General features: G+C 42.3%; 1 protein-coding gene across 1 annotated transcript in view; it reads right to left on the minus strand.

The window, feature by feature from the left end:
• The window catches only part of LOC308074200 (CUB and sushi domain-containing protein 1-like), a gene marked incomplete at its 3' end in the record, with an annotated part of 656,606 nt that overhangs the window by 71,586 nt on the left and 559,937 nt on the right, over positions 1-25,083 (minus strand). The window contains exons 41-47 of the mRNA XM_080413541.1: positions 24,972-25,041; positions 23,864-23,980; positions 22,712-22,921; positions 18,591-18,779; positions 16,682-16,859; positions 7,350-7,495; positions 935-1,015 (exon numbers count right to left, since the gene is read on the minus strand). Coding sequence (XP_080269667.1) covers positions 935-1,015; positions 7,350-7,495; positions 16,682-16,859; positions 18,591-18,779; positions 22,712-22,921; positions 23,864-23,980; positions 24,972-25,041 — 991 coding nt within the window. The remainder of the gene's footprint in view (positions 1-934; positions 1,016-7,349; positions 7,496-16,681; positions 16,860-18,590; positions 18,780-22,711; positions 22,922-23,863; positions 23,981-24,971; positions 25,042-25,083) is intronic.

The following is a 25,083-nucleotide window of genomic DNA, read 5'->3' on the forward strand; positions in this document are numbered from 1 at the left end:
AATTTACCACGCTTTTCAACACATGAATACTAGGCTGTTGAAGATGAGACGTAATTGCAGTAGGAGCCAATTAGCTTTGCATAATACTGGGTAAATGAATAATCTTGTAGCATTGTGAAACCAGTTTTTCAGTGCTACAGTAGACCCTGTTGATATGAAAGGTCAAATGACATGTATCATAGCAGGGAGTAAATGGAAACGTACAGCAGCATCTGTTTATCCCGATGATCAAACTCTTAATTTCAACACACTGTGAGAAAAAGACAATAGACATCCAGGACCTATTCTAGGCTGGGTGCTGGATCAATATTTTTTTTTATAACCTTTGGAGCCTCAAGGCACAGACCAGGTCTGCGGAAGAGCCCTGAGGTGCCAAACGTTAACAAAATTATTTTTACAAACGGGAATACTGTATTGGTGTGCGGATTTTTAAATGTTTCATTAGTTTCAACACACGCCATTAGGGACAACACACGCCCAATGCCTCATTTCAAAACAACATGTTATGCCTACAAAACAGCAGAAGACACAGATCTTTGTACCAGGTTATCATCTTACCCAGCGTTACCAGGGTTATTGCGGGTGTTTAGGTCTTGGTAGGCAACAACATCTCTGTCACCCTCTCCCCCCCTCTTGTCCCCCCAACTCATCTTGTCCCTCTCTGTATCCCTTTCTCGCTATCCTCTCCCCTCTCTCTCTTAGATTACGCTCTGGTCTGACATCACACACAACCGAAACCATTGCCTAACAGTGCCAATTTACGCTGATGTGGGGGATCTCCATGTTGAATGTGTGTGTGTCTATATTTGGGCATAACCTGGGCACACAAACAGACTAACCCACAGAACATCTTGAATTTTATAGTGGAAAGACACACACACACACACACACACACACAGTTTATTTATATACACTTGTTAAAGTTTTTTTCTACCTATCTGGAAGTCCTCATCTTCATAAATCATCTCAGCATTTTCCACAGGAGCGGGAGGAGGGCATTTCTTCAGGCGGTATGCTGGGGAGAGTAGTGAAAAATCATTACAAGGGTAAGTAGAATTCAGCAGAATATTTTTTATATTAAAACACACTGCAACAGTATAATATTATAATTTTGTTCTCCTCGTGTGTGAGCATGACTGGGGCATTTCTTCACATGAGTGGAAATACAAAATTCTTTGCTTCCACTTGATTTCACAACCACTACATGAGGCTATGTTGTGGCCACAACTGTGCCCCTTGTCATAACATTGAATTTAACCACATGAACCCTAGCGTCCCTATTCTGGGGTAGATGTTCAGCAGAAATAGCATATCTACAAGCTCACAACACATTGCAAAGGGACACACTTTTTTATGTTTTTGTTGCACTTGCAATGCCTGAACTTATGCTGCAAAATAAATCTGCCCATGAGGGACAAAGAACATTTTCATTATTTTATAACCAGTAACATTATCTTAATTACTAGGTTCCACATTGTTTTACAGTGTTGTAGAATGGTATTAAAAATGTATTGCATCTATTTCATAAAGGAGTTTTACTTGATTATAAAAAAAAAAGTGCTTTTTTGTTCAACGCACGCACGCACGCACGCACGCACGCACGCACGCACGCACGCACGCACGCACGCACGCACGCACGCACGCACGCACGCTGTATATATAGGTGTGCCCTGGGATCTTTTGACTATAAAAGGTGTACCCTGACAGAAAAAAGGTTGGGAAACACTGCGGAAATTGCATACACCTTGAGTTTATACGCTCTATGAGTAGAGTCTACGCATAGAGCGCATAAACTCAAGGTGTGCGCAACGGGCACAACGCCAACAAAACGCCACATTCCCATTGAAAGCAATTGCAAAAACATGCCCACAGAGGCAGAAACAAAGTCTGGTGGGATTGTACCCTAACGCATGGCATGAAGCAGACCCAGCAAGGCTGTTGCAGTAGACTCAGAGTGTATATTACGTGTGTGTAGAAAATAAAGAGCAGAAGCTGTCACAGTCCCATAACCTGGACGGCCGGTTGGTTGCCTTGCCTTTAGGGCTACAGTCTCCACACACAACGGCAGAGACAATGCCAGCAGAGAAAAGAGAGTGCACCGTTGAGAGTCTCAGCGGTGCAAAGTTGTAGTCGCGGTTGTGCTCTCAAATTCTGCATATAGTTTGGGTGCGCACATCCTGGGTATGGACTAGTTATGATATATTGTTGAGACCTTTAAGAGGTCACACCAGAAGTCTAAACATCCAAAAAGACAAAATAAAGCAAGAAGATAGTTTTGGCTTGGCCTTCCTGTCCAATCTTTTAGCTATCAATAGAAAGTTACTGTGTGTGCAGTTTGTGAACAAAGCTGCACAAATCACATGCAGTGTTCTGTAGCAAAGCCCTTGGCATCAAAATGAGCCGTGCTCTGAGCTGGACAAAACAGCATTGGCCTCTATGTACAGCCAGCTGTGAGGCGAGTGTGCAGGGACCGTCAGAAATGAAAATTAGGTTGTAGCTAATTGTCTACCTTAAGCACTACGGTAGGAAAGAGTCATCATTTGCCTTTTAGCAATGTTTCACATATTTGTGTTCATTAAATTACAATTTCTAACATTTGAAAAACTCATCAATCAGGGGTTTGATGGAGGATAGTTTGTCTGAAGCAGTCTGTAAATGTCTCAAATGGGAGTTTGGAAAAATGGGAGGAAATCTGATTTCCACAGACAATGTTTAGAGGAATGCGGCCAGCAAATATTTAATTCATAACATTGATGTTTCACCCACCAAGGCCTTGTTAAGGATGGGAAAAAACAAGGCCCTGGCGGTAGAAACATTGATTTCTAAAACAGACGGACTCTACCTCAGCCCTCTGCTGTGCCTGTATCTGCTCTCTACTGAATAAAAGAGCAAAAGAACTTAGACGTAGCAGTTTTTCAGAGGCAGCCACACCAGTGCTTAAGGTGATATATTTTCATGATACTGTATGATTGAAAGTTATATGGCAGCAGTGCTTACGGTATATAGCTCCACCAGACTGCAGTGAGGAAAAAAAGGTCAGCCCGCTTTAGTTGTTGTTGGGGTGTACATTTGCACACATGTGAATGTAGTGGTCAGCATGGACTGAGTGCAAGTTCTTTGCGATAAATGTGTCTCCACTGTCAGCTAAGTACTGAGTGAGAATGCTAGGATAGAGGACCTTGTGGAGAAATATTGGCTTAAACTACTTATGGGCCACTGTTTGTTTGTTAGGGTGGCCTTGTAGGCAGACTGAAACATGAGACTGAGACATTGAAGTTTTATTTTCCCAGCACTAACAATGTCCATTTCACACTCGAGCAAGGACATTTAACTGAAAGTCATTGGCTAAATTCCAATTCTCATTCTTCTCTCACTGTGTGAAGAATGAGAATTGGTTATACCTAGAGTTATACCTAGAGTACGGACGGCCCGCCCCCACCTATTCATTTGAATGAAAGTTGCTCACCCAGCGCATGCTCCCCCGGACGTACACTCTCCTTTCGCGATTGACACCAACGTTGGTGTCAATAGACCAGGCAAACTAGGGTTTCAGGCTATTCTGTTGTTATGCACCCCGTCAGAATAACTTCAGGGTCCAAGTGTGTATTTTGCCAATATGCGCAGTGCTGTGTCCCTCGCTGTTTTCACAGATCTGAGACTAAAATAACGACTAAAGTGTCATTCTACCGCTTTCCTGGCAACGACAAAGAGAAGAGGAAATCGTTATTTTATATATATATATATATAAATATATATAAAAATATATTTAAAAAATATATTATAATGTTAATAATAATAATAAATATGAATATAAATATATATATTAGCCTACTTTTTACTGTCTATGATATTAGCATTAAGACCCTTTTTAACCCTCAATGGTTCATTTCTGAAAAAGGAGGTTATTGTAAAAAGATTTACGGGTTCCGACATGTTTGTTTACAATGAAGAGTGGACGGAGCTGGTGCCTTTTGGACCCGGAAGTGACGTCGGACTACAAAATTACGTCAGACTTAAAAACCGAATAGAAGCATGCGCAGCAGCGTCCTTTATTGCAATAACGGATTTGGTCACTAGTTCAGGCTTGCTTCAATAATCCTCCGAGGTCCTGGGGGCTTGTTCTATCCTCACATCCCTCACTTGCGTCTTTTCCTAATTCCTAATTAGAGGACAGGGTAATTGATCAAGTTCGACTTGAGAATGGGAACGCTCCTCGCTCACTGAAGTGCTGAATTGAAGCAACGTCAATTACACATCGCATGTTACACAGTAGGATCACTTGTAACATGTTGTAGCTTATTGCTCAGATGTCAGGTTGTGTTTAATTGGACGCTGTATTTCTCTAGGAGTTGAGCTGCTTGACATGCGTTCTCCCATAGGTCCACCCATGATGCAATGAAACAAACTGCAGGATTGTGTACATAACGATCTATCAAACCTCTATTGAATTTGTAAGTGTATATCACTTGCTAAATGTTTTATGGTGAGGGTGCAATTTGTGAAAAAGAACAGAGGAATAAAGGGGGAGAGTAGGCTGAATAAAACGTGTTCATAATAATAAACACAACAAACTACAACAATAGTGTGCAGGACTGAAACTTGCAAAAATGAATAAAAGCAGCAGAATGAATGAACTGCTTCAGCAGATTTATCACTGTTATTCAGAGATATTTCTGTATCTCTTCCAGTTTAATTAAGTGGGACGGGGAACTTTCACTATCGGACGTACTGTAACTGTGTAGTGTGAAGCATTTGCCATAGTTCTAAACATTCATGAATCGTGTTTTACAATAAATTAATTCAGTTTAACTTTAGGGACAGAAAGTAAGAGGGAGTCAACATGGTCAGCATTTCTTATGGTTTGCATTTCGTAATGAAGCTGTGCTATCTATCTATCTATCTATATTATAATGCACACATACATTACATATGAATACATTTTTCTCAATCCCTATAGAAAAGGCCTTTCTGTAGCTACGGCTTTTTGCAGACACTGATTATATGCGTCTTTACAAGGCTAAAGTAAAGGAAATAGAGTTTGGAAGACTACCCCTGGGAAATCTTTAATTCATAACATCGACATTTCGATCAGGAGGGCTTTTTTCTTTCCAGCTTCATGAAGGCTTTCCTCCCCGTCCTTCCGTTGTTTAAATTCCTATTTTATAGACAGTGTCTCTGTGTGTAGCAGTGTTTCTCTTACCACTATTACTGCTGAGATTATGGATTCAATGGCCCTGAAAATGGAATTGTACGCCCATAACTGATACCAGCACAATGAATCTTTGTATGGATTTACATTTCTATGCATACGGTTGTGATCTGTTTCTTTTGTAGAAATGTCTTGTGTTTGTGTGCTTGTTGTGTCAATTTCACAAAGTACATATTATTATAGTTTAGAAACAAGATTGGGTAATCATAGCGTGGCTTCCATGTGGATCTCTGACATCATCATGTTGATGGCGTCATTGTTGATTGATAGATTTATCCCCTGAACATTTCTTGGCATTACTGCTGAACTGTGTAGCGTGAGGGACATTCCATAGCGTTGCTTGGGCTGGGGTCGCGCTGGCGATCAGTGTTTATGGACATCCACAGATGGTTCAAGCCCAAGATTTCTGGGACTGTTCCAGAGGCGAGGGCTGGCCACTCACATGTGTCTTTGGGAAGCTCATGTAAACTGTATGTATGGAGGATACCAGCTGACTGGAGGTGGAAGCCCTAATGACATCTACATGTCGGGACACCACCACAATCGTCTGGTCTTTAATTAACACCATGAGGTACTCAAGCACCCACGTTTCTTCACGTCACTCTGCTACCAACGGGACAAAGATGTCTGCACTTGGGGACCAAGGGGTTAGGGACAATTACAACAACATGAGTGTGTTTGACACCGAGAACAACTGCTGGCTGCCCAAAGGTAATGCACGCACATCCAACTACATTTCGGTGCTGGATACATTCAAAAATACATTCAAAAACAAACAAAAAAACAAAGAAAGTAACCGCACACCATAATAAATGGTCCCACTGTGTATTTATTGAACAACCTTTTGATCTAAATGGTCTTCATCAGGTTCATGAATGAGAATAAGTGGCATGGGCATTGGCCATTTAACTCAGAAGATGGGCAGCGCCCACAATCAGAAGATAACGAGCACTTGGCTTCAATCAGTGATTGGAGATGAGTGCTAATGGTATCAAGACAGGCAATAGGGACACCATTGTAATAACTGCTGTATTTTTGCTTCGGGCTGAGTACGCCTTCTGCTAAGCTTCTTCCAGAAAGACACTTACCAATTACAATTACCCTTCAATTACCCTACCCTATGTTCAATGCATAGTATGTGCTGTTGCATGGTGAGAGATAGTATCATCCTCGTCAACACACCCTGACATGACCTATACATCTTAGACTTATTAAGTCCTGGCCTTGAGACGTAATGCTTGCTAGTGACGACACTGGACACATCCGATGCGTTTAAAAAAAGGAACCGCTACTGTTGTCCCCTGGTTTTTAGGCGTTAAGGGTCAACGTCTGCCCATTCAAATTTACTCTTTTGTCTTTTATTGGACTTTGATTGAACGGTGGAATAAATCACTGCTCATCCGTTAAATAAAACCAAAATGAGGTGCTGGAGCTGAATAAGATCAGTGTGAAAGAGAGGGGAAAAAACAGCAGCCACACAATCAAACACTGTTTTCGGTCATGTGACCTTCTTCAGGCATGCCAAACAACAGAAAGTTTGCATTAAACTCTGAGATACCTGCACAGAGTTTGAGTGTGTGGCTGATGTTTTCTCTTTTTCACATTGGACTTTTATTGCACTTAATAACGAGTCAGTGTAGTTGTCTCCTGCTCTGTGAGTGTCGGGGGCTGCGAAACAGCAGCAGTGGAGAGAGAAAAATAGTGTGACTATAAATGCACTACAGACTGAAATTAAACAGGTGCACATAAATTAGGTAGGCCTAAATACATTTTGTACCTTTAATTAAAGAGTACAGTCAGACCTACATATGTGAAGTGCCTTTAGATAAATTATGTTGTGATTTGGTGCTATACAAAAAAAAAAAACTTTCGGGAGGGGCGTGGGGTCCCGTTGGGGGGGTTGCCCCCCAAATACAATGGTAGGAGAAACACTGCATGACAAGAAATGAATGGAGGTACTAAGTTGGCCTACTCGCAGTTTGCACAAAGAAATTGGCGGTGATCGGTCCACTGGTTTGAGCTTAGACAAACATGCACACACACGCTAGCACACACCGTCTTACGGAAAATACGAATAAAAACAAAGTGAGTACATTATGTGTGACTGCATGTACAATGCATGATGAGTGTGTGTCTGTACCATGGAAGTTGAGAATGAAGAACCCTCCAGTTGAGAAGTCAGAATGAAAGCGGATCAGGACCATAGGGCTGCTGCTGTAGGCTGATTCCAATGCTGTGTTACCACTGAAAACTCCTAACTGAGGGCTGGATGCATCTGGACCATCCCTAGAGAAACAGAGAGTGAGCGAGAGAGCGAGGGGGAGGGAGAGAGAGAGAGAGAGAGAGAGAGAGAGAGAGAGTGAGAGTGAGAGAGAGAGAGAGAGAGAGAGTGAGAGAGGCAGACAGACAGACAGACAGACTGACACAATTTCACTTCATGAAAAGCAGTATTGGGTCAGCCATTGAGGCGTCCCAAAAGGACATACTGTAATTCTTGGATACTGACTAAAAGAGCTGATGAAGGTTAAGTGCTGTCTGTCTTTCAGGATGCATTACTGCTATCAAATCTGGGTTTACGTCCATTACAGTGACTGAGAAAAAAAAAGAGATCCAAAGCCATGTTTGTTAAAGTATATAGCCCCAATGGCCTCTACCGATACACAAGGGTGGGAATGACATTGTTGTGAGTCAAAATCAGTCAGTTTCCCCCTCCATGTCACTCCCAAGAATGTTAATTTCCATCCGTAGTCCCCATAGAGAAAACATAGAACATATAAGCACATATAAACATTACTAAAAGGGTACAACCAGAAGGGAAAAAACAACAAAAAATGACTACCGGTAGTTTTGACATAAAATACAAGACACTCAAGACACTCCAATTGGCTACTGCATTCCAAAGTTTGCGGGCCCTGATTGGGCAACCTGGCCTGGCTGAGACTTGTGCTCCGAGGAGCACACTTTTCTGATTTTAAATGTTTGTCAGTTTTTTCAAGCGAATAAAATGGACTGTGTGTGCAAGGGACTTTAGTCTTGTTAATTTAAGGTTATTTCAATTTCAACCCGGTCAATAAACAAAGCACTTGGATTTAATGTGTTACTACCGGTACTCAATGTGTAATTGACTATTTAACATTGTTGAAAAGGTTAAATTTTTTAAAGGCTCCTAAATTGGTGAGTTCAACCATTTTCATGAATGAGTCAGTGGATTAAAGAAAGTATTTTCTTTCTCTGTCTTTCTTTCTTTCTCCCCCATCCCCTTTTTTATTCATGAAGAGTGCTTGGTGGGATCTCTTGACTCTTCAATAATTCAAGGTCTTGCGAAGGTGTGGGGTCTCATCTCACTTGATGAATGGAAATTATGAATATAGAATATTCTAGTGTACTGCAAAATCCAGAAATCAATTTGCAATTAGGCTACTTCTTCAGTCCAAAAGCACAGATGGTGATTTGATGAATCACAGAAAGGGGAACCTTTCTGCCAGCTAAGTCATGCTGCCAACGGCAGCCATGCTGGTAAATGCATTAGTTTATTACTATTTACCAGCCCAGCTAGGAAAGTTCCAGGTAGTGGAAGAATAATAGAGACATTTACTTCATAAATGTAGGCTACCAAAAAGGTGCCCTTGAGCAAAATCTAATGCCTGATTTATTCTAGGTTGTGGTACTTGGTGGAGCGCACCGAAAATCGCCGATTTACAAGCTGAGAGCTACAAGTTGTGAGCTTGTAAATCGACTATTTCCACACAATTAAGAATAAATCACCCTGAACACCCGATTACTCCCATGGAGAGGCCAAAAGTACACAACCGTGTAGTGTGTGTGTGTGTGTGTGTGTGTGTGTGTGTGTGTGTGTGTGTGTGTGTGTGTTACAGTAGGTAGCTTCAAAGACTTGGTGTTGTGAGTGTGAGGGAAAGCATAGCAAGTTCCATGGCAATCCAGCCAGTAGTTTTCAAGATTTGGTTGAATACTGTATTAGTAAAAAATGTAAACAGTGCAAGGTACAGTCAGACATTTAGGCTAAAAGGATCACACCAATATATTTCACAATATTCCATATGTGATGCGACTGCTCTGCCTCCTTATGAGTAAATTCACCAAACAATCAAACAACAAATTAAAGGACAGAAAAGACACAATTTGCTAAAATGATACAGGGCACAATGAAATGGATTTTGCAAGTCATCTTTGAATAACATAATGACTGCATGTGAAGACAGGAAATCAATGATCCTTTTAAGCCTGATGATAGGTTTACATACAGTCTACATATCAACAGTCATGTACTGTAGGTATGTTTGCATGTCTACAACAAGGGAATTTGGAATGCATTCAGCTTTTTGCAATGTTTAGATCTGTCTCCAGGTTATTTTATGCTAATTGATCTGAGAAGTAGATCAAATTATCATTTGACAGCAGCACTTCCACCTGTGTGCTGCAACTCAAACACTAGCTTCCCACTAAATGGCAACAACACATTGAAATTCAAGTGTCACACACACACACACACACACACACACACACGATGTGCACGTGCGTGTGTGCGTGCGTGCGTGCGTGCGTGCGTGTGTGTCTGGGTGTACTTGTTCAGCCGCACACTCAAATGTGACATTTTTCATGCTTTCATTAAATTAGTTGGATGGGACCATACTGCAAATCTTTCACATATGGTGTTCCTCTTTCAAGTAGGAATCATTGCAGTTGCCACACTACCAGCTGCTCCATGGATAAAGCGGAGGCATTTTGGTTGACATACATGACATGTAATTTTATATAGTTATTAGGTTGATATTTTCTAGAATTATAGGACACCGCTCACACTAGGGGTGACAAAGCAATAAGCTACACGTTTTCAATGGAAACCAGCGACACAAAGCTACAAACTGACATCCGAAACTTGTCACTGCGTGATGGGTGTGACATGCTACAAATACAAGGAGCCCTTTTCAGCCCTCGGATGATGTACAGTAGTGAAGCATCAATCAGTCATATGTTTTGGTTTCAACATTTCCACTCTCCTTCTCTCCCCACACAATTCCAGCTCTATTGCTTAACCCTATGTTTTTCATTTCGGCTACATAGTGTGGCATGAGCAACAGCTCAACGAAGACTCAGCCACAATGTAGCTGACCACGCTTGGTCGTTTTGCAGCTCATGTGCGCAAACAAAGTTTTAAGCCTTATTTGAGTGAGAAATATGCATATTTGTGTCTCAGTCATACAACAATACAGACGTGTGTTAGAGGTGCAGTGGGGGTGCTATTGTCATCTTAGGGCAGTGTGTATCAACCCTGGCAAACGTCCCAATTTTGGGCCGGGGCTACTGCTGAGGTGTGCCGCGCCGTTTGAAGAAGGGTTGAAAAAATATTATTATTATTATTATTTTTTACAATAATAATAATCAGGCATGCAACAGCCCGAGGTGAAAAGGGTGACAACATGCTGTTTTTTTTTAGGGTCAGGTGTCACACTATTGCCCTATTTGGATTCAAAACGGCTAGTGGAAGCTGAAAAGCTACAAGTTTGCATGTCTGAATAATGCAAAAACAGAAATATTTGTTTGCATTTGCTTTTTTTCTCCCCCATATATTTTCATAATAAAAAAATGCGTATCGTATCGTATCGAAATCATATCGAAGTTGTGTGCCCAATATCGTATCGTATCGTGAAATTAGTGTATCGGCACACCCCTAGTGTGTGTGTATATATATATATACCGTATATATATATATATAATTATATATATATACATACCGTATATCTAGGTGTGCCCTGGGATCTTTTGGCTATGCCAGGTGTGCCTTGGCATAAAAAAGGTTGATAAACACTGTCTTAGGGGGTGCAATGACACAGCCATACGGCCATCTAGTGCTGCCCCCGTTTGTTCAGCAAAGTTCTATCCAACTCCATTGTTGTCTCCGCCAGGCCGAAAGGCATGGCGAGATAGTATGTTTTACCCCCTGTCCGTCCGTCTGTGTGTCCGTGTGTCCGTCCATCCGTCTGCGAGCAGCTAATCGCCGGCACCGTTGGCCCGGTCGCTGCGAAACTGGGCACACACACTCCCTGGGTGCCAATTCAGAACCTCATTTTTCACATGGGCCTGTTATAGCGCCACCAGGAGGCCACAATAACCTACCTGACCTGGCGGAGACCTGTGCTCCGAGGAGTTTTCTAGTTTAAAATGCTTTCCAGCCGGTACATTGGCAGAATAGCATATCACAGCTGTGCAGATGGTGGTATAGAATGAAATGCTTTGCTGTTAAGTGAAAGAACAAAAAAAATCTGTTTTTAGATTGTATTTATTTTATGTTATCTTTTAGTGCTTTATTTAGACCAAATAAACAGATATGCTTAAATTTAGGCCAGACTTGTTGTCACACCTCCCATACCCATGTTTCCCACTATGGCAATGATCTAAGCACTATACCATTGGTTGTAGCTAAGTTTGTCTTCCTTTGGCTAGAATATAGAGAGACAGGACATCGAGGGAAGAGAAGGGGGAGCAGAGATATGCAGTCAGACATGTAAGAGTTGTGTTCAAAATGTGTCCTTGCGAGTCAAGAAGCATGTGGCTAGCACACTAACTGGCTGTGCCACCAGGCACTTTTTTCACTTTAAGAGAAGTGTTCACACAGTCATTGTGCAACTAGGTAATGTCAGTTGCTCTTCACTATCAAGGTTTCCTTTTCCACTTAAAATTTTATCATAAAACATTTTCAAGAGGCCTATATTCATATCTTTAATAAAGCATAGCAGGTTAATTCAGCACAGACATTTCCTACCTCCCAAAACACCTCCCTCCAGAGAGAGTCAAATGAACACACAAGCAAATTAATTTCAGTCCAAAACAAACAAACAAACAAACAAAAAACTTCATGGTTGATATGATGGAGCACCGGATGAGCACAGATATGCTTAATTAATACCCTATGACAGTGTATAATCAGACTATAGGTAACTGAATGTGTTCCACAGAGGCTGAAATCACTGAAGTACAGTATGCAACTTCTGTATAGTCTTTCTTTTGAGAATATTATTATAAAATTGCATCTTCCATAAATCTTACATTCCTACCAGCTTGCACATTAATTAAAAAAAGACATATATATATATATAATTAGAAGACAGACAAAAGGATTTGAATTTAATTGATCGACAAAAAGATCCCCTGTGAGCAATGCTCAAGCTTTAATAACCATTTAAAATTCAGACACACACCCATTCTGTTTAGGGAGAACATTTATCTCTGATAACCCTCCTAGATCCTGAAAGCAAGATGAAGTGAACAGTAGACCAGGCAAATGTATTTACAGCCCTACAACCCTGGTTAGAGACAGGTACCACAACCCCGTCCCTAGTCCATCTATGTAAAGATCACAATGTGCCGTTTGTCCATTGTGAATACAGTAATCCAGTCCAATGTCACAGATGGATATAGGTTTAGGTGCCTTAAAAGAGATAATTTCAAATCTTTCCCTGCACTCTGCCAACACAGACAGACAGACATCACCAAAATCTATTTGCCACTGCAAACTAACCAAGTCTGACCCTCCATAGTTCTATCCGTGGTCCTGGTGTAGCTACAGTAGCTAGATCGAAGGGAGCAGTGGCCCATTGTAAATATATTACATTCCTCCAGGCAGTCCGACCGCCCACTCCCCAGAGGCTGACTCTGCCCTGAAAATCCAAGCACGACTTCACCCAAATCTAAATCATTTAGCTCCAGATCCAAACCAAACCATCTTTGTTCATCTAAAACCAAAAAGACTAAAGGCTGGTTCTGAAGTTTTCCTCATAAAAAAAGGATCTTTCAATAATATTCTCAAACAAAAAATATGATCTGAGCTCTGAGCTCAGGCAATTAAGTGAGAAGTTTAGCCTGACCTGACCCAAACTTGTCAAGTCCTGTTGGGTCTTGGAATGAATGTCAAGCTCTACCACTCCGGTTATTACATTTCCCACTCCCCACTGAATCCCGTCATTACTACCCGAGTTCCCAAGCCCTCCCACAAGTCTACATACAGCCATGGTAGCTAGCAAGATTGAATCGGGCAGTGGTCCCATTGTAAATGCATTACTCTCACACTCCCTGTATTACAATTCTAGTTCCACACTGAATTTCATTATTACTGCAAGAAGGTGTGTGGATGTGCATCACAGCGTGTGAGAGCATACGAGTCTGTGTCTCTGAGTACAAGTAAGAGAGAGAGAGAGAGAGAGAGAGAGAGGGAGATGGTGTGTGTGTGTGTGTGTGTGTGTGTGTGCATGTGAGTGTGCGTGTGTGTGTGTGTGTGTGTGTCGAGAGTCAATGGGATCGTGATCCATGTGTAGCTGGGCTCTATCAACCATGCTGCTGGCAGATGAGTGTATATTGCTACTAATATATTTGTGTGTGTGTGTGTGTGTGTGTGTGTGTGTGTGTGTGTGTGTGTGTGTGTGTGTGTGTGTGTGTGTGTGTGTGTGTGTGTGTGTGTGTGGCGTGCTACGATGAGGCCATGTAAGTAGCAGGTTCTGTCTATAGCAATGTAAAAAACAGTGAGCACAGTTAACCAGATGTTCTGAGATCTCTGCCTATGAATAAGTCTGGTGACATCTAAATGCAATGTAGTGGCTGGAATAGCAGAGAAAACCGCCAACAAACCTGCTTATACTGCATTGAGAACAAAACATGATCCATATTACCGTCCCAACATGAAGAATCTAAGGTTTTTGCATTGGTTTCCGCAATGCAGTTTGTCCTGTATTTCAGCAGTGCCCAACCTTTTCTGGATCAGGGCCCACTTGAAAATCTTGAAAGAGTTCCCCCCTCTCACCACTTAAAACGGTAACCAGCTGCCATGTTAAGTGGTGATGGATGGGTTAACCCGTTCAATCCGGGAACGCATCTCTGTCACTCTGGGGGTCCCTATTACAAAATATTTTGAGATAGGGGGTCCCGCGGCCAAATACATATCATTTTGGGAGTCCTTGACATGAAAAGGTTTGAGAACCACTGATATTATAGCAACATAAGTTTTAAAAAACGGTTAGGATTTAGAAGACATTTAGTAGAATATATATAAGATTTACACGAATGTTCACGATTTTTCAAAAATAGCAGATCTATAAGCTCATAGCACGGCACTAAGTAGAGTGCTATGAGCTTGTATATCTGCTTTTTTGAATAGCCAAAGAAATCTAAAATGACATAGATGTGTTCCCGGATTGAATGGGTTGAAGATGGGTGGGCTGCGTGCATTTTATGAATGTCAAGAAATGAGTGTATTAATGCTAGGATATTATCATTCAATCTGTGGTGTTTTGCCAATTATTTGGGGGCCCACTTGCAATACCCTTGCATCCCACCAGTGGCCTACAGAAATCACTCTCCTAATTATTTCCACCCATTTCAAGCCCCTACATTGAATACAGATGTATGGTACTGTAGGCAGAGATCTCTGTGTCTGGCTTTATATATTATGTATTGCAGTGAAATGCAGATATGCTCACAAACTCTGATAGACATATTTAACCACTTAAATCCTGTATACCGGGGTCTCCCAAGGGTCTGTACCTGGCCCCCACCTTTTTCCCCCCTAGACCAAATCTCTTCGCCCAAAACAGCCAAGCTATAAGCTAACAACACGTCGAAACGAGACATGTTGTGAGTTTGTAGATGTGCCATTTTGACAGAATGTTCGCCTGTTATGACATAAATATGCCACTATATTCTTTGTTGACCGGGGTCTTCCAGGTCTCTACACCAAATCTCCGCCAAAAATAGCCGCTCTACCAGTACAAGCTCAAAACAAGTTGCATTGTGATGCATCGTGAGCTAGTAGATCGGATATTTTCCCAGAATGTTCGCCTACTAAGACATGCTCACAATAGGGCCGCTATAGGGTTCATATGGTTAAGTGTGTTCCTCATATGAAAGTAATGACAGGTCATAGGCATCCTACTGCCGTGTTCACACAGTCACTTACTTACTATGCTGGGGAACCCGATGACACTGCTAAATATAACCAGCCCATATTCTTATCAAACAAACGTGTCACAGCAGTGCCCATGGATTGATTAAATCATCCTCCATGCTATGAATGGAAATTTTATACATTTATTTATGTTTCTCTTTATGTGTGTGTGTGTGTGTGTGTGTGTGTGTGTGTGTGTGTGTGTGTGTGTGTGTGTGTGTGTGTGTGTGTGTGTGTGTGTGTGTGTGTGTGTGTGAATGGAAATGAATATTTTATACATTTATTTATGTTTCTCTTTATGTGTGTGTGTGTGTCTGTGTGTGTGTGTGTGTGTGTGTGTGTGTGTGTGTGTGTGTGTGTGTGTGTGTGTGTGTGTGTGTGTGTGTGTGTGTGTGTGTGTGTGTGTGTGTGTGTGTGTGTGTGTGTGTGTGGTGTGTGTGCCTGCGTGTGTATGCCAGTGTTTGAATTTGTAAAAGAGTGTCTAAGAAAGAGAGTGGTGCAATCACCACCAAGGAAACGTATAAAGCAGAACATGAATAGAAGTAAAATTGTGTAGTGTGTTTGGCGTGCGTGCATGTAAGACTTTTGTGCTGCGGTCAGGCTCATACTGGACCAGCATATCTAAAAAGGAGCCTAGCCAACGCCAAGCCAAGGCTAGAAGTCATCAGTAGAATCTAACATTCAATTCCAAAACTCACAGGCAACCAGTGAAGAGAAGCAAGGATGGGTGTAATGTGGTCACGTTTCTTAGAATTGGTTAAAGCTGGTCACTTTTGCACCAGTTGGAGACGGGAGATTGATTTTTTTGTATTTTACATGATCCTGAGGATAGGGAGTTATAGTAGTGTAGTATGAACCAGTGGTTCTCAAAATGGGGTCCGGGGTCCCCCAGGGGTCCTTGAGGTGGTTTCAGTTGGTCCACAACAAAATTTGTTAATATAGGATGAAAATCAGTTTTACCATTTTAACCCTATTTTTGAAACTTTTTAAAATATCTTGAACATTCTTAACACATAATGTTCTCTTATCTCCCTGGAACAAAATGTTTTCAGGTGACGGTCGGCGGCCAAATACATATCAATTTGGGTCCTTGACATGAACAGGCTTGAAAAGCACGTACAAATGATGAAATAAAAGCATGATTGACCTTTTCAAGGTCTGCAAATGAGAAAGACACAGACAGAAGCGGTGACATCTTATAATGAGTATTAGTGAGGACCAATTACACGAAGATAAGGTAGAAAATGTGTGAAGTGCTTCTTTAATTATGGTAATGTTCCTCAGCCCAGAGGACTCATTAATGTACGACCCGTGTGTCACTTGACCATTGAAGGAGAAGGTCGGAGTCCTCTCTTACCGAGACCAGATTATGAGCCACAAATACTTAACCTACTTGGACATGATGCGGATGGAGCGGGGATAACACCGCAAAGTGGCTTGTGTGTTTGTTGTGCTGTGTGTTTGCATGTGGATGTGTGTGTGCGTGCGTGAGTGAGTGAGTGTGAGTGTATGTGACTTACCAGACAGCGATGTAATCAGTGACAGGCTCAGTCTGCAGTAAGGTAAAGTTGATATAAATCCCATGTCCGTGAGGAACGCTGATGAGCCAGATACAGTCCTGGGAGTTGGGGTATTCATTGGGATACTGAGGCGAATAGATGGTGCCATTTTCAGCCGTGACATTATAGCCACATGGAGCTGTAGAGAAGGGGGAGAGGTTAGCATTAGGGGTGCAACAGTTAATTGAACTAATCAATCAATCTAAAAAAACATTATTTTTTAAATCGATAATCGGTAAAATAATCCATTAAAAAATATTGTTTTGGTTAATCAGATTAATCGATTTAGTTGATTATAAAACAATCTATTAAAACATTCAATTGAGTCGTTAAGGAAAAAGAAAGGAAACAAAATAGAAAATACATGTAAAACAACTCTCTAAAATGTTTTTTATAATGGCTGTAACGGTACACATACTGACTGGGTGGCAAACTGCGAACGGAAGTTACATTGAATGCAGTTTGAAGTCAATGAGACTGGACCAGCTTATGAATAAACAATATTTTGTTTTTGTTACCTCAATGTCTTCAAATCACTTGGCAACAAAGCAGGCGTGCCGACAGAGTAGCTTTGATGCTCGATAACTGAGCACACCATACACAGCATGCTACAGAGACAGCACGGTTAGCCTGAAAACCTGTCATGTTGGGAACCGAATCAAGTATCAAGAACTTGAAGACCCCCCATTAACATTAAGGTCTCCGGCTCCAGTTTGGGAACATTTTGGTAAATACAAGAACACTGGAGAAAGACAAGTGGATGATGAAAGCAGTGTGCCAACATTGGGGTATGCTGCTGGCAACACAACAGCACCACGCCAATGTGAATATCACTGCTGACTTATCTAAGGCATCTGTTCTGCTGTAACACTCATGCCTGATGGATGGACATGAAGAGCTACTGCAAACACACAAGCACAAATCTGTCTGAGGGCCTTAAGGGGGCCTTGCTTTGACAGGAAAGGTAGAGTAAGTGATTTTCTTTGGTTAAAATAGTTCTATATTCTGATAGTACTCATTGCTATAGTTGAGTGTTTGTTCAGTATCAGGAGTATCCATGTCTCTCCAGCACTTAATTGACAGAAAATATCACTTACCCTACCTTTAAGCCTGATTCGTACTTCGGCCCGAAAACAGCAGACCTACAAGCTCAGTTAGCTCACAAACGCACCGTGGATGCAACACGTTTGTAGGTCGTGAGCTTGTAGGTCGGCTATTTTCGGCAAGCAACACCTTTGTACGATGGAGCATAATTTAGGTTTACTGTGCCATCTCTTGCTGTGGTTGTGAAGTGGAGACAGTGTACATGTTTGCTGACAACCAGTAGGCTAGCATGAGACAAGAGCACAAATATTAAACCAAGAAAAACGGAAAGAATAAAGAGAAAGGATTCTGAGAATGCCAGCTGTCGGAGAGTCTTGGTGACATTTAAAGATAGCCTGGTAAACCATCCCGGTCGCGTGAATTCACATTATCATGTGTCTTCTGCAGACTGGTCTGACCCTAAGCGCTGGGTGTTGCCAATTTGGTAATCCTGCCGCCCCAGCCCGTAGGATTACCAAAAAGTGGAAGAGCCAATCAGTGTCTGTCAATCACAGGGCCCTGAGCGCAGACGCTGATTGGCTCTTCCACTTTTTGGTAATCCTACGGGCTGGGGCGGCACCTGTCAGCAGGGAGTGTTGGGCAGGAGGAGTAGGATGAAGGTTCTACGTCCTCCCGGTGGGGGCTCCTCACTGGCAGGTGAGTCAGTAGGTTACAACAGCAGTGACAACACACACATGTGTGTGGGGAGGAATCAAACGACTAAATTGGGAAGAGCAAATAAATACATAATTAATATCAAGGTACCGTCAGAGAGGACCTCTCTTACCCTCACAACGTGGGAAAGGGTGGTTCCACTTCCTGTTGGTTCCATGCTGGCAGGTCAACACTGGATGTCCAATCAGAACATAACCAGGATAACACTGGAACGTTATAGACTGGCCTGCGCTGTAGTCGGTGTTGATGATGTCACCATTGGGGAAGGGGGCGGGGTCCTGGCAGTTCTGAAGCTGATAGGCTGAGAGAGAGAGAGAGAGAGAGAGAGAGAGAGAGAGAGAGAGAGAGAGAGAGAGAGAGAGAGAGAGCGAGAGAGAGAGAGAGAGAGAGAGAGCAGAGAGAGAGAGAGAGAGAGAGAGAGAGAGAGAGAGAGAGAGAGAGAGAGAATAATGTAAGCAGAAAAAAAAACATTAAAGGCCCATGCCTGTGTATGCTTACATCTGAAAATAAATCAAGATGAGACGCTAGTGGTAATAAACACAGACGTCATTTACCTCGACACAGTGATGCGCGGGATGGTGGCTTAACACATTACCCGCCAAAGACGCAGATCTGCGTTCTATTTAATTAATCACTTGCCCGCCAAGAATGCAGAGCTGCGTTCTATAATCAAAACATGTTTTTTTTTTATTCCACAAGGGGCACCCTAACACAGCTTTGGAATGATCGATTGTCACTCAGAGAAGAAGTACGGTAGTCGGATGTGACGTCATTCCAAAAAAACAGACATCCTTCCACCCTAACTATGGATTTTTTAGAAAAACACTCCTAACTCAGTTTCTTTTTTTTGCATTGAAAACATTGCCCGAAAATGGCTGCTCGCGGTTGGAATGTTATTGTCCCAGTGGATACACGGATCCCTCCTCCTACCCACGGGGAGTTTTGGGGGGGGGTTTTTGTACACAACGTGGCTTCCACGGCGTTTCAACGATCGTCTATTTAAGGTAATTACGCTGGCAAGGGGATAAAAAACTATGTTGAATATCAAGGCGGGTAATGTGTTAAATGAAGGAGGACTGAGAATGAGCAATTTGAAGTTTATATGTCAAGAAGATATCGCAGATGAGTCTTGGAGGTACATGTCTCCTGAAATACTTTGGCTATAACACATTATTAGTGCTGCTTGATGGTCGCCCACACACCGTCCCTCAGCAGAAATTTGTTTTCGTATCTACAGTACTCTTCCAATCTGTTATTTACCTAACAATGTGCCAAGTTTCAAGCGTACCTGAGTGCACCTAGCTATTAAAGAGAAGACACTCCGATTTATCTAATTTACTGTACGTTATGCTCAAAACACACCCATGACTAATTCAGAGGCTTAATATCACCCTTTGTCGCCGAGCTAGCGAAATTGAGGCAGACAAACCCCTGACGTATTTTGTGCCCTACGTTAGAAACCATATAGATCTTCTAAATAGGGCTCTCAGTACAGAATCCCTTGCATCAAGTGTGGCGGGAAAATTATATTGTCCATAGCAAAGTGAAGCTGATAAGAATTACGTTTATTCTGAATCCAACAGAATCAAGAACAAACATGCTTTCTCTTCTCCGTTCTGTCCCACTAAGCCTGACGCCGCTGCCAACTCTCTCTCTTTCTCCCACTGTGCCCTCCTTCCAAGACCTCCTAAACTCCTTTTTGAGCAGTATTTAACCTCTGCAAACCACACTCATACATACAGTCTGCAGCATGACAGTAACCCCCCTGGCATGGCTTGTTTGTACAGGTGGTTTTGTGGCCCTTTATCTGACCGAACTACTGAGATCAAAGACAATGGTGTGGGGACAGAGCAAATGGAACCCATACAGTCATGAAATGATAAGTCGATATTTGACAGTCCAATATCGCCACCACACAAGCCAAACAGAATAATCTAATCCAAATAAACTATAGGTTTATTCCCCAGGTTTCTTGAAGGGTTTCTGTCTTACATGGAACAAATATCTGTATCCCTCACTCTTATCTCTCACTGTTTCGTCTCACACTTACATCATCGCTGTCGGGCAGAAATCTTGTATCTCCACATTTCATCTATTGTTTTTTTTATAAACAAATGCCCTATTTTATATTTCATACAGTATGATAGTGTTGCACTAAATGACCACAAATAGCCAATCTACAAGCTCAGCTCTACAGCTTGAGCTTGTAGATCGGCTATTTTCCAAATAAAATTTATATTTTTTTATATTTTAAAAAATTTGACCTATAATAACATGCCCAAAACAGGGACGCCAGGTTAAATGTGGTTAAGTCTATCTGTGGATAAATATTGAACCAATGAAAAGTATTAACCACAGCTTGTAACTAAATAATAACTAAATTACATATATAGAAACACAGGTTCTTCTTTCCATTTCCTAAAAAGTAACGGTTTTGGACATACAAGCTTCCCCCCGCCAGCGATGATAATGATGTGTTAGAACATGCTTGTGTAAAGTCAGAATCACAGGTCTATTTAGAGGAGAATCATCAACACCACTGATGTCACCACATGCCATCTCTTCCCCCCAATGGCTTTCTGTCTGTTTCTCTCCCGTTTCTCCTTACGTATTTGACTCCCACTCACCCCCTTTCAATTGACTCTTGTCTCTCACTCTCCATCTGCCATAATGGGCACTATTTTGGGGTAACTGGCATGAAGCAAGTGTGGTGGGAGGGGCGTGGCGACAGACGTTTGGCAAAGTGGTGAGGTAGGTTGGATTACACTGAATATATTATCAGTGGGTATGTTGCAGATGGAGTCAATCACGACCAATCAAATCAGCGAGCAGTGTGCCACGCTCAGTGCAACGAGCGTACTGGTAATGTGTTCACAGTGTCATGGAAGGAAACTGATGTCCTTGTGCGGGAGGTGCGGCGTTATCAAACTATAAATCTACGGCATCTCAAACAGACAATTGACAAGTCAAGAGCAGATTATGTAAAATTATCTCGCAAGGAAATAACAAATGCAGTCAATATGTTTGACACTGGTGCTAAAAAACATTTTTCTCAGTTAAATCCAGTTCATAGGCCCATAATATTTGCCAAATCATTTCTGGGGTGGATTTCCGCAAAACAGACGGCACCACTTTGCATCCACTATATCCACGCAGACACAAAGTGGACCCTAAGCAGACATTCACCTCTAGGCAGTCATTTTTGTGTCCGTTTGTACCGGTCAGTTTGACCTGTACTTAAGAAATGTTGTGTGCCTGGTGGCCCAACCAGACCATACGCTCCTTGTGAGCGCAAAGACCTGGATTCTACATACACTATTCAAGCTGACCCATTAGCCACCATGAGCAAATGTCCTGTTCCTGCACTTGAACTATACAAACGGCAGGATCCCAGTCCATCATAGGGACTTGACATCTATTTTAAGACTAGACGGTGAAGCACACATTATCATTTTATCATCTTTATCTTTTATCACCTAGGGATCAAACGCCAAGTAAGACAATGAAAGTCAGATACTCTCACCCCTAAGCATCAAGGTATGTGGTATATTGCAGTATATAACTCTGTTGTATAAAGCATGTGTGCACTGATCTTTGAAAGTATAGGCATCATGCACATTGATCTCTTAGATAAAGAAGTTGTTTTCCTAGGTGACCCACATCCTCTTGTGGCCCGTGGTGACCAAAAGGTCTGAAACAGCCCCCCTCAGCAAGAGTGAGATCTACACCTGACTTGAAAGATGCAACTGTCCCTTTATAGATAGCAGCAGAGCCGGATATAAGGCAGTATGTTTTCCTGGCTATAAAGAGTGGATGGTGGGCACAGCGCGCGCGCGCGCACGCACGCACGCACGCACGCACGCACACACGCACACACACACACACACACACACACACACACACACACACACACACACACACACACACACACACACACACACACACACACACACACAATCTGTTAATATGATCGTCAGATGGGTTTACCATTTTTGACACCGGACATAATTTCAATAAGATCATACAGTCTCTCTCGCCTATAGGATTTTGGCAGCCTTCTGCTATTTCCTCTTTTAGTTATTTCAGTGGCAATTTTGTTCACCCATGTGTTTAATAAAAAAATTTAATAAAATGATAAACCCACCTGCTCATTTAAATAAGTTTTGTTCTCAGATTTGTACAAGATTAGACAAGATTTCTCTTCACTGATTAATTGGAAGTGTAGGGACTCACCCTGATAGGTGAGTTTGAACCCTGGCCTGTTCTCTGAGTGGTCACTGTAGAAGTGAATGATGGTCAAATGGGTTGTGCTTAGCAGAGGAGGCGGGATCACAGAGCCGGTGAACTGTCCAATGAGAGCAGAGCTGTGCTGTGGCCCCGCTCTGACCTCCAGGAAGTCATGGTTGTCCTCAGATGAGAAGTTCTGGAACTGGAGATGAGCTCCTACAACATACAAATGATACAGTCGTTAAGTATCAACGTCTCCCCTACCATTGCCCCCCTCTCCCAAGGACAGGGGGGCATGAATACAGCTGTGCCTTCGGAATTGGTCTTACCCATTGGTATGCCTTGGGCACAAACCGTTTGAAAACCACTGGCATACAGTATGTCTCATGACGGCACCTTGACCACAACCAAAACGTATGTTCAACATACCTGCACTAAAGTGCTTCAACATTTGTTTCATACAATGTAATACTTCTGAGCCTGTTTGAATTTAAGTTTATAATACAGTATAACACTTTAGTTTTTCGTTTTCAATATTTTGTTTGCACATGAGTCAAAACAAAAACCATTACTACTACTACCACCACCACCACCACTACCACTACTACTACTACTACTACTACTACTACTACCACTACTACTACTAAATACCGTATTTTCCGCACTATAAGGCAACCGTCAGTGCGCCTTATAGTGCGGATGCGCCTTATAATCCGATGCGCCTTATATATGTATCAATATTGGTTCCCTTGGTTTCCGCACTATAAGCCGCACCGTCAGTGCGCCTTATAGTGCGGATGCGCCTTATAATGCGGTGCGCCCTATATATGAAAATAATACATTTATTGAAGGTGCGCCTTATACTCAGATGCGCCTTATAGTGCGGAAAATACGGTAATAATAATGTGGGTGTTGTTCTAAACCACTCTCTGAAGGCCAGAAAATCCCATTTACAGACTCCCTTAAATCCCATCACTGGTTGAATTGGAGGTAAGTCCCTGCGACATACTAGCGTTATGTCCAGGGGTATACTTGTACATCATGGCTGGGGGATGTACTTGTACATCATGCCGCCTCACGCTACAGAAACAAGAGATAGGCTCCTGCCCTATGGGCCACATGGCTCTGCAAGGCTTACTAAATATCATAGTACTTTACCATATCCAGCAGGTAGCGTGAGCTGCCAGGTGCAGTCCAGGTTGCCAGGATAGTTGCCAGGGAAACCAGGACTGAGGATGACTCCACTCATCTCAGACAACACCCCTCCACAGCGAGCTAGCAACACACACACACACACACACACACACACACACACACACACGCACACACACGCACACACACACACACACACACACACACACACACACACACACACACACACACACACACACACACACACACACACACACACACAAACATGATGGCAAGATAACCAGCTAACACTTCCTATGAACCCCATGTCTACAGTATAATGCATACAAACATAATCTGCTTTCACAGTACCACTGTATTAACTGATCTTGTGGATCTGCTATTTTCTCTATTTTTTAATTTTTTTAAATCTTGACAACACTTCAACACATTTTGACAAACTACACCGGAGCCCTTTGGGCACCAGCTTAGTTGGTCACCACGCAAGTCGGGAACGATGCATGTCGGAAATTCATGCCCACCCGTTTGTTCAATACTCCCATACCTGATGGACTGGACATGTTGGAGTCTGAGGTTTATCTCAAAATTTCTCACAAGGCACCACTTATATTGACGAAGCAGTACAAACGTGACCCTGCTTCCCAGCACTGGCTGCGGTATTGTGTGGGTAAAATAGGCTCTCTCTCCCTCTCCGGGCTATTGCGTGGGTGAAATAGACACTCTCTCCCTCCCTCTCTATCTCTCTTGACTTTATTGAATAATCATTAGGTGGCCTTTGCTTTGTGTCACCCATTTCAACTGAAATGGGTGTCTTTTTTCTTCCTTCTCTCTCAACTCCCTCACAGGCTCCTTCGCTGTCCATGGTGCTGAAACGGTCACATAACATAGGCCTATATCGGAGGGAAGTTGCCATGTAATTGCAAACCTTGGCCAGGCCAGACTGACAGATAAATCCAGGGAATAATCTTGTGATGCTAACTAGATTTGTATGAACCACAGACTTGTAGGTGAATGATAGTATTTGAAGAGTCTAAATCTGTGTTTAAATTTTTGACTCAAATTATTTGGCAGAGGGGTGTGTGTGCGTGTGTGCGTGTGTGCGTGCATGTGTTACCTATACAAAGAGGAGGTGGGTAGTTCCATCGACGCACAGTTCCAGGCATGCAGGAAATATGAGAGTGGCCCTGGAAGTGACATCACAGCAGGTTACACAGAACATACTACAG

The sequence above is a fragment of the Gymnoscopelus braueri genome (assembly GCF_963280865.1).
Source record: "Gymnoscopelus braueri genome assembly, chromosome: 1".
NCBI lineage: Eukaryota > Metazoa > Chordata > Actinopteri > Myctophiformes > Myctophidae > Gymnoscopelus > Gymnoscopelus braueri.